The sequence below is a fragment of the Hypomesus transpacificus genome, chromosome 21, assembly GCF_021917145.1.
Source record: "Hypomesus transpacificus isolate Combined female chromosome 21, fHypTra1, whole genome shotgun sequence".
In the NCBI taxonomy this organism is placed as follows: Eukaryota; Metazoa; Chordata; class Actinopteri; order Osmeriformes; family Osmeridae; genus Hypomesus; species Hypomesus transpacificus.
Window position 1 is genome coordinate 7,225,275 of NC_061080.1, and position 16,582 is coordinate 7,241,856.

Consider the following 16,582-nt stretch of genomic DNA (forward strand, 5'->3'; position numbering starts at 1 on the left):
ATCTACATTAGGCAGTCCTCCCTGACGTTTCTGGTGTAGAATGGAGTGAAATACAACATTGTGCACACTGCCAGTGAGCGAGTCTGACTGAGGCTAACGTCAAAACAGTGTAACTGGGATGTAGTCTCACTCAGATTGCGGTTTAAACAAATCAGAAAAATAATCGGACCAGCTGACTAAAAGCAGAATTCCCATATCTCTTGAAAGCTGCCCTGCTCGACTTTTTAAATGTAGAATTGACTGTAAAAGTGTAAAATGATGAACTTTGACATGCCGTGAAGACATGGTTGCCGCTCGACTATGCGGTCTGTACCGGGCGACATTCTCACTAAAATTTCAAGACTTTCGTGACCCAAATCAAAATTCTGATGCGACAGATCAATGGGTAATCGCTTTCTCTCCTATAGGCATGTCCTCCTCGACGCTTTTGGTCTTTTTAAATCTAACCTTTTGTATTATCCGTGTGGTCCTTTTGCCATAAAAAATGCTATCCTTTCCCAATTTTCTGCAGCCACAGTGCGCGCGCATCCCGATAGTTTACAAACAAATAATTGGTCTATTGACGAGATATCCTGCTACTGTCGACTGGACAACTGTCCAATTAAAATAGTAATTATATCTACCCCAAAACAGGCCATGAAACCACACACAAAAACATGTACATCATCTATGAGAAAAAGCAGTGTTTCCTTGCTTACCTTAAGTATTTTGCTTCTGTAAGGAGGTAGTATTAAGTAAAACCTATAAACATGGTTATCCATCATAAATGTGTAAATATAGATGTCATTCACTTTAGCACTAAATATCGTAAACGATGCAGATCTATACTTACCCTGAAAAGAGGCATTCAACAAATTAGATTTCTGCCATAAAAAAATACATCCACAGTCCTTGCAGTGCACGCAGTAGGCTAGACAGTACAGCGCCGTTGTTGTTGGAGGGATATATCAAAATGTATGCAAGCTCGTGCTAGCATTGAGCATTTTGTTTACAAGAATGCATGCACATTAATGGATGGAAGTGAAATGCTATTTATCTTTGTTTTCTTGAGGTATGTAATTAATCAGAAACTGAGATCAGGTCTAGATTTGATCGAGGTCAGAGAGTGATGCATGATTTTTCAAATGCGCGTTAGCTAGCGTAACCAGCTGAAAACCTAACCTAGCTAAGTATAGCTAGAGCTAGCTACAGCCAAGTTAGCATGGTCTTTTCCCTACCAAAGCAATGCAAGGAATAGTCAGTCAGTCAACCAAATAATTATGCTAGCAATGTTTGCTAGCTATCTAGCGTATGTATTGGCTGTTATGTTATTAGCTACTTGCTAGGAAGCAAGCGTAGATAATTGAATGTGCTGTAATTGTTTATTTATCAAGCAAATATGTTTTCGGAGTAATGTCAACCTAACATTGGCTTTAAACGTATCATTGGTAATATGGTAACATTACCCAAATCTAAGTACTAGGTAGCCAAATGCGGTTAGCCGGCTACCTAGCCAACTTTAGTATCACGGTACCTATAGTACCGTGATCATTATAGTTTATTTTTGACCAGGCTAGCTAAACGAGTTCTCTTAATAACCCTAACCCAGCTAACTATCCCGAAGCGCCAAAATAACGTATTAACATAATATCGTTAACTTAACATATTGTTCCCACATTATGTCCTACCCAACAGAGCAGACTAAGTAGCCTTTATTGACAGTAACGTACTTATGTTTAAATAAACTGCCAGTGGGCAAATGTATTAAGCATACTCAATTATGTGATATCTTTTCAGCAGGCTTTCACTACGGAGTGAGCGACCGCAACATTGGAGGTCTCTCATTAAAACTTACTGGAAGCCTACCCAAGCCTCTCTCAAATAATCTCACACTGTCCAAGAACACCTGCAGAGACACTTAATACAGCTCCGAAGCATTGACCAGACCCATGACTGCTTGAGGGAAGGTGGACCCACCACAGCCCATGCTGTTCTCCCTGCCCTCCCTCTTCCTCTAGCTGACACAGAACTGCAAACCATCCAGGCACACCCTTCCCTCCTCCACGGCCACCCCATACCAGGTGGCCTTCCAACAATGGCCTCTGGTACCGAGACCGTACACTACATCCATCTTCACAACTCCAGCCAGTCTGTGCTGGAGGCTCTGCGTTCACAGCGGCGCGAGGGCCTCTTCTGCGATGTGACCGTACGCATCCACGATGCGTCCCTTCGCGCCCACGCATGCGTGCTGGCGGCTGGCAGTCCCTTCTTCCAGGACAAGCTTTTGTTGGGCCACTCTGAGATCTCTGTTCCGCCACTGGTGCCTGCAGAGACAGTGAAGCAGCTTGTGGATTTCATGTACAGTGGCTCCCTGGTGGTGCTGCAGTCCCAGGCCCTGTGCATCCTCACCGCAGCCAGCATCCTGCAGATCAAGACTGTCATTGACGAGTGCACTCAGATAATCTCACAGAGGAAGGCAGCCGCCGGTGGAGGAGGAGTGATGATTGGAGGGGTGCTCCCTAAACAGGAAGAACGTGGAGGAGGTAAAGGAAGTAGTGGCGGCACCAGCGGAAGTTGTGTTGGGGGCGCTGGCATTGGCGGGGTTTACCAGAGCTTCTCCAACTTTGCCATGGGGGACTGCGTGGCCAGCAACATGGGCACAGGACTGGGCAGTGCTAGCATTAGTGAAAGTGGACCCGGCACAATGGAGCAGGCCAACCCAGTAGGGCTGATGGCCCTGGGGGACATGGGGCCTGGCCCCATATGTGGGACAGATGGGCTTGGCTCCACAGCCAGCGCTGCTCTCCTTAAACAGAACTCCAGCTGCACTCAGGATGTGAGGTACAAGCTGAGAGACCTGCTGGCCCAGACAGCGAATGCTGGTGCCACTGCCAGTAGCACAGGAAGCCTGTCTGCTGGCTGCAGTTCAGGGATGGGCAGCGTGGACAGCATCGGCAGAGACAGCATCCGTGGCAGTACGGCAGACCTCTCGGAAGATCTCGTAGGAATAGACAGATTCAGTGAGGAAGAAGAGATTGATGGAAGAGACAGAGGGCGAGATGGAGAGAGGGAAAGAGGTGCGGGCCACAGCCGCAAGCAGAGGCAGCCACTCAGACTACAGGTAAGGCAGGGGGAGCGGTTACCATGGTGACAGTCAAGCAAACCACTGCCCATTTCTCACTGGACCATAGTGTCCACAGAGCATGTAGGCAGTGAACATAAATTAAGATTGGCTGGAGTTGAATCCTTTATTGTGGCACATTGATATTCCATGGACTTAAATGGGTCATTACAGCTTTTTACAGTTGCTAGGATGCATTTCTCAATACTTAAGTCAAGTTTTCAAAACTCTTAACGCAGTTCTCCTAAACAACTTAAAGCTTGGCACAGCAGTTAATTTCACATTCAAAATGCACTAAAACTAGCAAATCACTTCATACATGTCTTAAATCAACTCATTCTTCCACAACACTAGCAAAGGTTGACAGCCAACAAACATACTTTGTCAACCACAAAACAATGACCTAAAAATCACTAACAACAGGTAGCATTATACAATGTTTTCTTATGTAAAACAAGGACACCTCTCTACTGTTTAGAATTCACTGCAATATATGTTACTGGAACGTTTCAGACATGATGCAGTATGCTTCAATATGTTGTATATCTTTCTTTTTTCCCCACTAATTCTAGAATACAATAATTTGTATACACACCATCCACTGATAAAGATACAATAGGAATGCAGTGTTTCCCCTAGGATTTCTTTTAGCAGTGGGGGCAGGTCAGGTCTAACACCCCCCCCCCCCCCCCCCCCCCCCCCCGGCCAAAACAAAGTGCTAACCCTATATTTCGGAGCATCTTAATCTAATAGTCTAATAGCTAATGTAATATTGCACATATTTTCGTCCTATTTCCCCTAAATAAATAAAATTAGCATACTTAAAGACACCTTACAGTATGTTTTAAATGGCATAAATGCTGCCAATTAATAATTGACGTAACAACTTATTGTAAATGCAGTTGCCTAGCCCAGTGGTTTCAATCCTGGTCCTTGGGACCCCCTGCCCTGCATGTTTTAGACGTTTCCCTCCTCAAACACACCTGATTCAAATTAATGGGTCGTTATCAGGCCCATTTATTTGAATCAGGTGTGTTGGATCAGGGAAATATCTAAAACATGCAGGGCAGGGGGTCCCGAGGAGCAGGATTGAGAACCACTGGCCTAGCCTACAGATTAAGGTAGGCCACTCGGAAGCATGTACACTGTCTCCTTCATTTGATCTTGATAGGCTAAGCATTCTGTAGCAAATAATAACAATATACCCACTATTTATTCATTAAAACTAGGCTACTTAAGCATAATAATGCACCTAAAATACAAACGTGAGCAAGGGCAGCAATCGCTATCGAATCAACAGACGTGCAATTTCGCTAGCAGGGGAAGAATACAAACAACGAAAATCACCAGTTAACTTAATTTAAATTTGCAAGAACTATAGACTAATACATTAACTGGCTTAAATGAACTGACAACATAAATTATACGACTTTCAGTTCTCAAGGATGCACACGCGCAATCTCAACTGCGCTGTGAAGCGCGTCTGTGCTATTCTCCGACATGCGCTCTAACAATCACGGCTGATAGACGGCCTCAAATTTTGTACAGCTCTAATTCTGATACCGTGGCGGCAGAAATTTAACTGTGGCGGGCCACAGGTTCTCATTCACATCACATCTTACTGTATGTCATCTAGGGCAATACACCTAGGAAAGAATCTTCTGGCATGCCTGATCCATCCCTGGCAATGTCCAGGCATCCAGCATTCATGGCGTCCAGGAGGGACATTTGATCATGTGGATGGTGGTCATACAGTAAACCCTCCACCTCCATGAGGAAAATAATTATTCTATGGGGGTGAGGAATATAGAGTAAGGTGGGAAGAAAAGTGACATCCTTCTGGGATGGGCTGCAAACCACTCGGTGACTGCACGGGAGTGGTGAAATGCCACATTGTCCCATACAAATGTTGGCTGATTTCTTCTCTCCGCATCCCTTTCCTCACCTAGCACAACCCTTCCATAGAGATTAGAGCATTACATTTTTTGATTCAAAATATATTTCATTACTATATTACTGTAGAAATGTAGCAAATTTATGTCTAATTCAATTTTGTATTATGTTATTGTTTTGAACTGAGGTTTAACAGTTTTGAAAACAGTATGTAAGCATGTAAGTATGTTGTTATTATCAGTGACCTATGCACTTTGTAAAGCTCTCTCTTGGAAGTCGCTTTGGATAAAAGCGTCTGCTAAATGAATAAATGTAAATGTATTGCATTTTGTGCCAAAGCAATGATAAATGATCCTCATTTTAGCCCACATATACTTCTGTGTGAAGAGTTTTGAAAACGTAACTTAAGTATTGAGAAATGTGTCCTAGCGACTGTAAAAAACTGTAAACATGTTAAAGTCTTGGAGAGGTGCAAGTCGATTGCTAACCCTAGCCCTTGCTCAATCCAAATCTACTGTCCAGACGTTCCCACCCAAATCTCCTGTTTTTAAAAGTTAGGCAAAACTAACAATGTAAGAAAGGAAGATTACCCTTCATTCAGTGCTTGTATGCTGCCTGTGTATTTTGTATACAAAGAATGTGACATTGAAAGTAGGGCTGCAACAACTAATCGATTGAATCGATTAAAATCGATTATTAAGAGTTGGCAACTAATTTCATTATCGAATAGTTGTGTCGCGCGACTATTACGCCACTCAATAAGTCGCGGATATTTGAGTATAAAAAAAGTTACGTTGACTGCAGGTAGAGGAAAGACCATCAGAGAGACGTTGTTGAGTAACGTTCTGAAACACATGGCGGAGGCAGAGAAATCAGTACGACCTAAGTCACCCAAGGTGTGGGAGCATTTCACACTAAATACATAAAAAAAAATTGTTAATTGACCGAGGTGAAGTCAGTTTCATATTCGACATTTGTCTCACATTCTGAGGACTTTTTGCACTGTGAATTTGCACTCAGTTCTGTTTTTGAATAAAGGGGAAGGAAATGAATGCTTTTTAAAATCCGATTAATTGATTAATCGAAAAAAGAATCAACTGATTAATCGATTAAAATAATCGTTAGTTGCAGCTAGGGCTGGGCGGTATGACGGTATATACCGTGCGATGGTGGAAATGTGTCTACCGGGAGAGATTTGGCTATACTGTTTCAACCGCAGTATACTTTTCAGTGTTTCCCACACAGACTAATTCATGGCGGTGCGCCACAGAATCAACACTGGCCGCCACATATTGCGTTTCGTAAAAAAAAAAGTTGTTAACACTATTTAGGTTAAAACACGCGGCAAATTCTTTCAGCTGCATTTTCTTTCCCTGCTCTCCATCCGTCTCTCTGTCACTTACACCATGTCCTAACTGGATGTGATGTACACTTGTCGCGTAGCATCGGACGCTCTCTGTCCACACTGAATCCGTCAAATTCACTTCTGTTACGTCATGTAGCTACACTGACCACGTTACTATGACCTCATGTGCTACAGAGCTTTCAACGCGAGGGACTAAAAATAAATAGAAACAGGGCGTCCGACAAAAATCTTTGCCAAAACGTCGTGCTGCGTTGCGCGGCGCAGCATCGCGTCACTCGCGTCCAGTTAGGACATTCCAACAGAGAACAAGTCAATCGAACTGCTTTTAGTTGCGTCGCTCGCGTCCCATCGCTCGCATCGCATCCAGTTAGGACACGGTGTTACGCGTCTTTCTCATATACTTACAGTCACAACGTCAGCACACGTAACACCGTGTCCTAATTGGATGCAAGCGTACGACTGTCGCGTAGCATCGGACGCTCTCTGTCCACACTGAATCCGTCAAATTCCCTTCTGTTACGTCATGTACACTAACCACGTTACTATGACTTGATGTGCTACAGAGCTTTCAACGCGAGCGACTTAAAATAAATAGAAACAGGGCCGACAAAAAGCTCAGCCAAAAAGTTGCACCGCGCAGCATCGCATCGCTCGCATCCAGTTAGGACTTCCAACAGAAAACAAGGCAATCGACCTGCTTTTAGTTGCGTCGCTCGCGTCCCGTCGCATCCAGTTAGGACACGGTGTTAGCAACGATGCATACATACGCCGTTCTAGTAAGACAGAGCTATATCAGTGAGCATTCAGCATTAGTGCCGTAGCTCAAGATCTAGGAAAGTTCAAGTATTTTCACTAGGTACCTACGGACATGTCTTAATCGAAGGTTCCCCTTCGTTCTTTTGGTGAGAAGTCTCAGGAGCTAGCTACTTACCCGGCGTCATGGAGCCGACCAGTTATTAAGCACCAGCGTTGATACCTGCATATGCAGAAATTATTTGTTTGTGGTTGATTTTGTGAAGGTGTGAATAATTTTGGATTAATATTTAAAATAATAAAGTTCTGTGTAACGAATTATTAACAAAGGAATAATTTTGACCCCGTTCGTCGGAGGGCATTATAGATCCGCATTGAGCTGTGAGTAGGTCACCACGCGGATGGCATGACTGCCATCAGCCAATCGGAACACTCGTACTCTTTACTTTTTTGAGTCTTTGTTTTTAACTTAAGTGTCAAGTTGTTTTTGTTTGTAATAAATAATCAAGTGTGATGATGAAGTACGGTATGGTTATTTTGTAACATTTCTTATTTGAATTTACAGAACAATTACTATACCGTGATACAGTGCCCTCCAAAAGTATTGGAACAGTGAGGCGAATTCCTTTATTTTTGCTGTAGACTGAAAACATTTGGGCTTGACATCAAATAATGAACGTGAGACCAGAGATCAACGTTTCAGCTTTTATTTCCAGGTATTTGCATCAGGATCTGATGCACAACTAAGAAAATATCACATTTTGTTTGAATCCACCCATTTGTCATGTGAGCAAAAGTATTGGAACAGATATACTTAAAACACATTTAAGTGAATAAGACTTAATATTTAGTTGCAAATCCTTTGCTTTCAATAACTGCAGCAAGTCTGTGACCCATTGACGTCACCAAACTTTTGCATTCTTCCTTTTTGATGCTTTCCCAGGCTTTCACTGCAGCCTCTTTCAGTTGTTGTTTGTTTTGTGGGGTTCCTCCCTTCAGTCTCCTCTTAAGCAGGTAAAATGCATGCTCTATAGGGTTTAAGTCTGGAGATTGACTTGGCCAGTCTAATACCTTCCATTTCTTGCCCCTGATGAACTCCTTTGTTGTTTTGGCAGTGTGTTTTGGGTCGTTATCTTGCTGCATGATGAAGGCTCTGCCAATCAGTTTGGTTGCATCTTTCCTTAAATTGGCAGACAAAATGTTTCTGTAGACTTCCGAGTTCATTTTGCTGCTGCCATCATGTGTTACATCCTCAATGAAGATTAATGAGCCCGTCCTAGAAGAAGCCATGCAAGCCCAAGCCATGACATTACCTCCACCGTGTTTCACAGATGAGCTTGTGTGTTTGGGATCATGAGCAGTTCCTTTCTTTCTCCAAACTTTAGCCTTTCCATCACTTTGGTAAAAGTTAATCTTTGTCTCATCAGTCCATAAAACTTTGTCCCAGAATTTTTGAGGTTCATCTCTGTACTTTTTGGCAAATTCCAGCCTGGCCTTCCTATTCTTCTTGCTAATGAGTGGTTTGCATCTTCTGGTCAGCCCTTGTACTTTTGTTCATGAAGTCTTCTGCGAACAGTAGATAGTGATACCTTCACTCCTGCCATCTGGAGGTTGTTGCTGATCTCACTAACAGTTGTTTTAGGGTCTTTCTTTACAGCTCTCACAATGTTTCTGTCATCAACTGCTGATGTTTTCCTTGGTCTACCTGTTCGACGTCTGTTACTTAGTACACCAGTAGTTTTCTTCTTCTTCAGGACATTCCAAATGGTTGTACTGGCTATGGCCAATGTTTCTGCAATGGCTCTGATTGATTTTCCATCTTCTCTAAGACTCACAATTGCTTGTTTTTCACCCAAAAACAGCGCTCCGGTTTTCATGTTGTTTTCACCTCTGAATACAGTCTGCATAGACAAAACCTATCTTACCCAATCTGAACCTGAGTGTAGACATTCAGTGGTATTTATTGATTGAATAATGTATGTAATAGGACACACCTGGGCAACAAAACACACCTGTCAGTCATATGTTCCAATACTTTTGCTCACGTGACAAATGGGTGGGTTCGAACAAAAAGGTGATATTTTCTAATTTGTGCATCAGATCCTGATGTAAATACCTGGAAATAAAAGCTGAAACGTTGATCTCTGGTTTCACATTCATCGTTTGATGTCAAGCCCAAATGTTTTCAGTCTACAGCAAAAATAAAGGAATTGGCCTCACTGTTCCAATACTTTTGGAGGGCACTGTATATACCGTAACGGTGATATAAAATTACTCCTACCGTGATAGATTTTGGCCATATCACCCACCCCTAGTTGCAGCCCTAATTGAAAGTATGAATGAACAAAAACATGTTGCCAACACCATCACTTAAAACAAATCAAAGGAGTTTTAGGGGTGACATTACGCTAAATGTACGTCCTTTTTCTTTGAACCCCTTCAGGTTACCGGAGGAGACGGAGTGGTGGTAAAAGATGAAGGTATTCAGGAGGCATCAGTTTTTTCCTTAGTGGGTGGAAGACAAGACGGAGAGCAGGACGCCTCACAGGAATCTATAACCAGCTTTGGCCAGGTGAATTTTTTAACTACTGTGCTGTCCCAAAATAACTGTAAGATTTGTTATTTTGATAACCCCCCCACTTTAACCACACATCATACAAAAAAGTAAAAGTATTGTGGTGGCCTGCACTGTTGTTATATACTCTTCAGTGTTTCCTCTAGGATTTTTTTTTGCAGTGGGGGCAGGTCTGTCTCCCCCCCCAGCGAAAACTAAATTCTAACCCTATATTTTGGAGCAGGTTAATGTAATAGTCTAATAGCTAATGTTATATTGCACATATTTTCGTCCTATTTTACCTATAGCAATAAGATTAGTCTACTTAATGACACCTTCCACTCATAGTAGTACTCAAGTTTGTTTTAAATGGCATAAATGCTGCCAATTAATAATTGAAGTAACAACTTATTGGAAATGGTCTGTAGCCTAGCCGATCGATTAAGGTACTCGAAAGCATGTACACTGTCTGCTTCATTTGATCTTGATAGGCTAAGCATTCTGTAGCAAATAATAACAATAAACACACTATTTATTAATTAAAACTACTTCAGCATAATAATGCACCTAAAATACAAACGTGACAGCAATCGCTATCGAATCAAAGGATATGTGAAATTTAGCTAGCAGGGGAAGAATACAAACTTAATTTAAATTTGCAAGAACTATAGACTAATACAATTACAGGCTCAAATGAACTGACAACATAAGTCATACTTAAGTTTTCAAGGACGCACGCACATAATCTCAACTGCGGTGTGAAGCGCGTGTCCATGCTATTCTGCGACATGCCCTCTAACAATCACTGCTGATAGACGGCCTTTTGTACAGCCCTATTTCTGACACCGTGGCGGGCTGCCACAGCAAAATCAACAATGAGGAAACACTGCTCTTGAAAGATACATAGTTGAACTATGGACAGAAAAATAAACAACATTAAGTGTTATTGTGGCTGCACTTTGTTATTGTGTCTCCACTGGTTTTACTTCAACTCTGAAATGCCATAATACCTACTGAAGTGAAAATTCTGTGTCCCTTCCAGGAGTTCTATGATGAGCCTGGGGTGTTTTCTGAGAGTTTTTGGCCACAGAGTGAACCTCAGACTATGTCTTTCAACCAACGAGGAAGAGTTAACAAACCCCTGACCCCCCCTCCTTCCACACAATCCATTAACAACCAGGTCTGTTTTTCTTTAACCTGGGTTATGATTTTGGGTGTCACTTCTGGAGTATAGGGCTGAAATTTTTTGTAGTCGACTGGTTGACCGCTTGATCTTTAATTACAGTTGGCCAAGATTCTTAAAGAGCAACTAGTAAGGCATTGCCTTTCTGTTTGTGGAGGCAAACCTTGTTAAGTAAATTTTTGGTGGGCTGCCATCAGTTTTAAATATTCAGTGTCCAGTCATATTGACAGCATAGCAAAAAATAAATAGAGAGGGGTGTGCTTGCGTCGGTTGCAAATGGGTCTGGATTTTAACAGAAATTTTACAACTGATATTTCTGTATATTGTATACAAAAATGCATACTTATTATTTAGGAAGATAGCATAGATTTAAAAGCACATATTTCTTGCTGCTCATTTACTATTCAAAATATTAAGAGTGACGTGTTGAATGAAACGGTTGTCTGGTCATTTCCCCTGCAAGAGGGAATGGCGATCGGCTGTATAGCAGCCTCATAGTTGAAAAGTTGCATTAAAATGGAAGAAAATGGGCAGTCCGGTGTAAAAATGTGTTACATTTTTCCCTTCTAGTGATATTTGGAAGCATTTAGCCTACTCATATTGCATTCATTCATTAATAAAGAACCCCCTTTGAAACAGGATATTTTAACAACGTTGTCACCGGCAGTATTTCAGATGGAATCGCGACTCAAACAGTACTAACTGAAAATATGCCCCCAAAAACGTAAATAAGCTTGACAGTAACAATGCAAAATGCGACAATTTGGTCTCAGTCTAAAGCTGACCCCGGTAAATTGTGCAAGTGGACTACTAGGGGTGGGAATCTTTTGGTATCTCACGATTCAAATAAATTCTTGGGGTCACGATTCGATTAAAAATATAATCCATTTTTTTTCAAATTTCGATTCAATATATGCTTACATTTGATTCCAGTTTGCTGTTTAGTGTTAGTTGTTTCTATTTGACTGTGATAGGCAGTTAAGTGTTGTAGAAAAAAATCCCAATGCATCAAACCTTGAAATGTATGTTTTTTTTCTTCACCAACAAATCGTTTACCTGTAATCTAATGTCATAATACATCTAAAAACAAACATTTATTTGTGAGGAACGCTGGCGTATGTATCAGGAAACAGAGGCTAATGTCATGATGCTAACGCCTCAGCCACAGACTACTGTTTCCGAAAGTAGATGTACTAGCTTAATAATATCAGCGTATATCATATTGTACAATACATGTCACAATTGTGTTTTTATCACAATGTTAAGTTAGTAAATTGTTATCACTCTGCTTGTGGCGTTTCTGCAGCTGTCTTGTCGTTTTAGGTAGTTAGCTTAGCTATCCCCCAGAAGTTAACAAGCTGCTAAACTGATGTTCTACTACAGGTAATCACACGTGTTTGTGAAGTTAGTGACGCATTAGTGACGTTGGTGACTGTGGCTAGCTAGTTAACCACCGTTAGCTTCACTTTTCTTCACAAAAACTTTAACTGAACCTAAACCGTCAAACGGAACGTTTGAGCGAATACAAGCAATGCAATCAGGACCAAGACAAAACATTTTGACACCGACATTGTCTATATAGTGCAAATATTCAACTTTTTTTATAATAATGAATATATGTGAGGGAGAACAAATGTTGTTCCCTTGCCGAAGGCAAAGCACACCCAATAAAAAAGAACATCTTATTGGGGATATGCCAATGGATTAAAGGAACATTATTTCTCATTCTTTCAATCGGCCCCTATTTTCCTGTAGTGTGATGTTTTTTGGTAGTGCCTTTTTGGTAGGAGCATAATTTTAATGATGGGAAGATTGTAATTCTATAAATTATTTAATTCCAGACAATACCCAAGCCTTGGGTATGCATCACCTGCCCCCTTCCTCTTCTGTCCAACCCCCCATCATTTCATTAAAAAAAATCTGTGTTCATCCCGTTTCCCGACAGTTACTTTTCCAGTACCCGGTTAGCCAGTCTCAGCAGTCATCGTTTTTTGTGGGAGGACCCATGGTGATTGACAGCATCGCAGGACCTGATCCAACCCAGCATGCTCCACCACCACAACAAATGACGCCAGCCCCACCTCCATCCACCACTTCCTGTTCGACAGGCCCCTCCCCTTCCTCCCAGGGCTCTGAGACGTCGTTCGACTGCACTCACTGTGGGAAATCTCTGCGCTCCAGGAAGAACTACAGCAAGCATATGTTCATACACTCTGGTATGATTGTGGAAATGAGTTCTCTGTTAATTACATATCAAAGTGAACTGAATCAAAATGTAACACGGTTACTCGCACCAGCAACACCTCAATGTAACTCCACAATGTCTAGATTCACACGATTCACATTACTGATGAGAACTATTCTGTCTTGTTTGTCATGTTTGTATGCTGCAGGTCAAAAGCCTCACCAGTGCTCTATCTGCTGGCGTTCCTTCTCTCTGCGGGACTACCTCCTTAAGCACATGGTGGTGCACACAGGTGTGCGGGCCTTTCAGTGCTCCGTCTGTGGCAAGCGCTTCACCCAGAAGAGCTCACTGAACGTGCACATGCGCACTCACCGAGCCGAGCGTACCTTCCAGTGCAATGTGTGCCACCGGGCCTTCACCCACCGCACACTCCTGGAGCGCCACGCCCTGCAGCACGCCCACCACACGCCGCAGGGGCGCGGGCCTGGCATCACCTCCCCCATCAAACACAGCCCCCCAGCCCTGGTCGGGCCCTCAGGTATGGGTGGCCCTAGTGGGATGATCAGCGGGATGGCCAACATGGCCAGCCATGGGTCATCATCCTCCTAAAAGAGCAGAGCAGCAGTTCCAAACCAGTCCTCCTTCATAATGAACCCCCAACCGAAAGAGCATCATCTAGCTCATTTTAGAGAGGTGGATTGGTGTTTAGTTCATTTGTTGGGGACTAGGTAAAAGCAAAGGAGTTGCTCATTGTGTTGCTCACAACTTTAAGATGTGCAAAAAAGAGACATCCAGGTATAAGCAATGACAGATTAATTGGGTTAGGGTGAACATATACTGTAAGTAGAGTCAGGGAGATAGTGATATAGGGCCTGATTTTGCTGGACAGAATGGCAAAGATAAAGGCAAAGTCTACATTAAAGGGACAGTTCACCCCAAAATCCAAACTAAAAAATATCAACCACAAAGATGTCTGCCGTTTCAAGTAAAATATAATAAGATTGGGTAAGTTTTAGTTTTGTGTTGAATGTTAGAAAATGTTGAATTCCACTTAATGCTTGAAATAACCGAGCAATTAGTTTGACCTCCTAAAAACAATCAGTTTATATACGTGAACATTTTGCATTAGTTTACATTTACATTTCAGTCATTTAGCAGACGCTCTTATCCAGAGTGACTTACAGTAAGTACAGGGACATTCTCCCCGAGGCAAGTAGGGTGAAGTGCCTTGCCCAAGGACACAACGTCATTTTGCACGCCGAACCAACAACTCTCTGATTAATAGCCCGACTTCCTAACCACTCAGCCATCTGACCCCCCTTAGTCAGGCTGTTCTGTTTATCCTCCCCCTTCCTCAAGTGGCCTTCCCGTCAATTCTAGGAATTGTTAGTCCTGGAGTTTTCTCATTGCTCTGCACCAGCAAATAGGGCCCTAAAAGAGGATTATTTGAAAGAAGGAGGATTGTTGAAAAGGTCATCAAGGAGGGAGGTAGACGATAGAAGGAGAAGAATTATACATGTTTAGATTAAAGTAAATGCTGGAAGGATACGGAGTGACTTCCAGTTGCCATCACACATGAGCTTAGACTCCGCACCCACAAGTTTGAGGGAAAACATTGGGGTCTGTTCATTGACTGTAATACCTCTTTTTGCCTCTTTTTTGGGGTCTTCCTACAGTTGCTGTGATTCATGTTGTTGTACTTTGATACTTCTGATAAATGTGTTTTTGTAATTGATTGCATATTTTGATCTCATTGTTATGAAACATCTGCATGAGTATTTTAAGACTTGTCCTGGACCACTGCACGCCAGCAAGGAGAAACAGCCAGCTAGCAGCACAATTTTGCAGGATAGTGCTTATGGTCATGATTCTCCATATCATGAACAGAAGTTTTGTTATTTATAAAAACAATTTAATAAGATAAAAACTATCACAGCAGATGTTGAAAGAAACCAAAAGATAACTTTGCATTTAAGTGTATGGGGAGACCCCAATGTTTCCCCAAAGGGAAAACGATACATCTGCCACTGGACGGCCCAGGATCATATACCTCGAAACAGGAAGGCAGAAAAGAAAAGTGTACTATGTTTTATTTTGAAATGTTTTCTGAACATTTCAGCATGTTTTACACCTACAATTACCTCAGTGGTCCAAAGACGGGCATTATGGTCCACATATCTAAGCTTCATAAAATACAGAAACAGTTGAAACATAAGTTTAGAAACATATTTTTACTTTGTAAACCTACTAAAGAACCTACTGTAGTGTGCATTTGTCTGTAAGTCTTTAAAGAAAAAAAGATCTGGCAGGAAATTCAAAAGAATTGGAGTCTACATGAGCCACCAAGTAAAAATTGGTTGTCTATTAATCATTTTATTAGGCTTAACGTGTATTTGTTGCTATGTTATGCATCAGAGCTGTTGCCATTAGATGGGAATGGTTGAAAAGATTTTAACCTTTTCTCCAACATACCAATATATATATATATATATATATATAATATTTTTGTATTAATCATGCAACTATCCCTTAGTAGATATTGACTAGAAGTCATCAGTGTGGTGATATGAATTACTACATAATTTATTACAATTTGAAATGTATCCTATGCACAGTCAGTTTTGCACAATGTGTAATTTTATTTAATACTAGTCGTTGAACCCCAGATATTTGTGAGACAAATCTCCCATCTCTAGCTTATGTTATTGCAGAGATTTAAAACGTTTTCTTACCTTAAAGGTAATTTGTTACATAAACCTAATATCTACAGTCAGTGATTGACTCTTGTTTAACTAATGTTATGGTCACCTTAGACTAAATCTCACTTAAAGCTTTGACATAGAATGTCCCACTTTAAGATAATTGTTTTTTGATTACAGGAATATATCAAAGCTAGCGCTTGGTATATTGGTGAAGCTATTTCCTTTTCAACTTGTTTATGAAAATTTCATGAAAACTGAGATGATCTTGTATTTCTTACACAGTATGAGATGGCCCCAAAAACTTTTAAAGAGCTCAGATCTTTTTAAAGTTCCAGCACCTAGGTCAGTTATTATTAGCCTGTTTGGAGATTTTAATGTATCCTCGGCAACTCCTAATGGTTAGTACATTTTGTCTGAGGTGGACCCATGTACAGTGCTGTCTTGTGTGCTTCAAAGCCATGTTAAAATGTGTCCCATAATTATCATGTATGGTTTTTGCCTTTTTATTTGCTTTTATGAACAAAAGGTGATGTTAACTGTTTTTATTACATTAATGTACATTTAACAGAAGTAAAAATGTCATAAGAAAATTCATTTTATAAATCCCATGGTATATCACCTTTTTTATGTATTGAAGGACTAAAGGCATGATTTAACTTTTCTTGAAAAATTACATGTTATTCTACTTCAATAATTATTGAACTTTAAAACTTGTGATTTTAGACATTTCAAAGAAATATTTGTCCAAATAAAGTCTTAATTGGCCAAATGTAGTTTTAGCCTCGCAAAATCCTTTTTTTTACAAATATGTTTGTAAATGTGTTTGTTTGTGATGTGTTTAACCTT

At 41.2% G+C, this 16,582-nt stretch overlaps 1 protein-coding gene and 1 long non-coding RNA gene across 4 annotated transcripts in view; one reads left to right on the forward strand and one right to left on the reverse strand.

Annotated features, from left to right (window-relative positions):
- The window catches only part of LOC124483186, a 35,657-nt gene extending 34,749 nt beyond the window's left edge, over nt 1–908 (reverse strand). The window contains exon 1 of the long non-coding RNA XR_006957781.1: nt 833–908. This is a non-coding gene — a long non-coding RNA (uncharacterized LOC124483186). The remainder of the gene's footprint in view (nt 1–832) is intronic.
- Nucleotides 890–16,496, forward strand: zbtb45 (zinc finger and BTB domain containing 45). Of its 3 annotated transcripts, none has more exons than XM_047043481.1 (6): nt 891–1,051; nt 1,777–3,100; nt 9,556–9,684; nt 10,709–10,846; nt 12,795–13,065; nt 13,243–16,496. In XM_047043481.1, exons 2-6 carry the CDS (start codon nt 2,075–2,077, stop codon nt 13,641–13,643), a joined length of 1,965 nt encoding a protein of 654 aa, XP_046899437.1. In that variant the 5' UTR covers nt 891–1,051; nt 1,777–2,074; the 3' UTR covers nt 13,644–16,496. The 3 variants fall into 3 exon arrangements, with proteins under 3 accessions (XP_046899439.1, XP_046899437.1, XP_046899438.1); XM_047043482.1 differs by having other exon boundaries at nt 1,780–3,100; XM_047043483.1 differs by lacking the exon at nt 10,709–10,846 and having other exon boundaries at nt 890–1,051.
- Nucleotides 16,497–16,582: the final 86 nt, after the last annotated feature.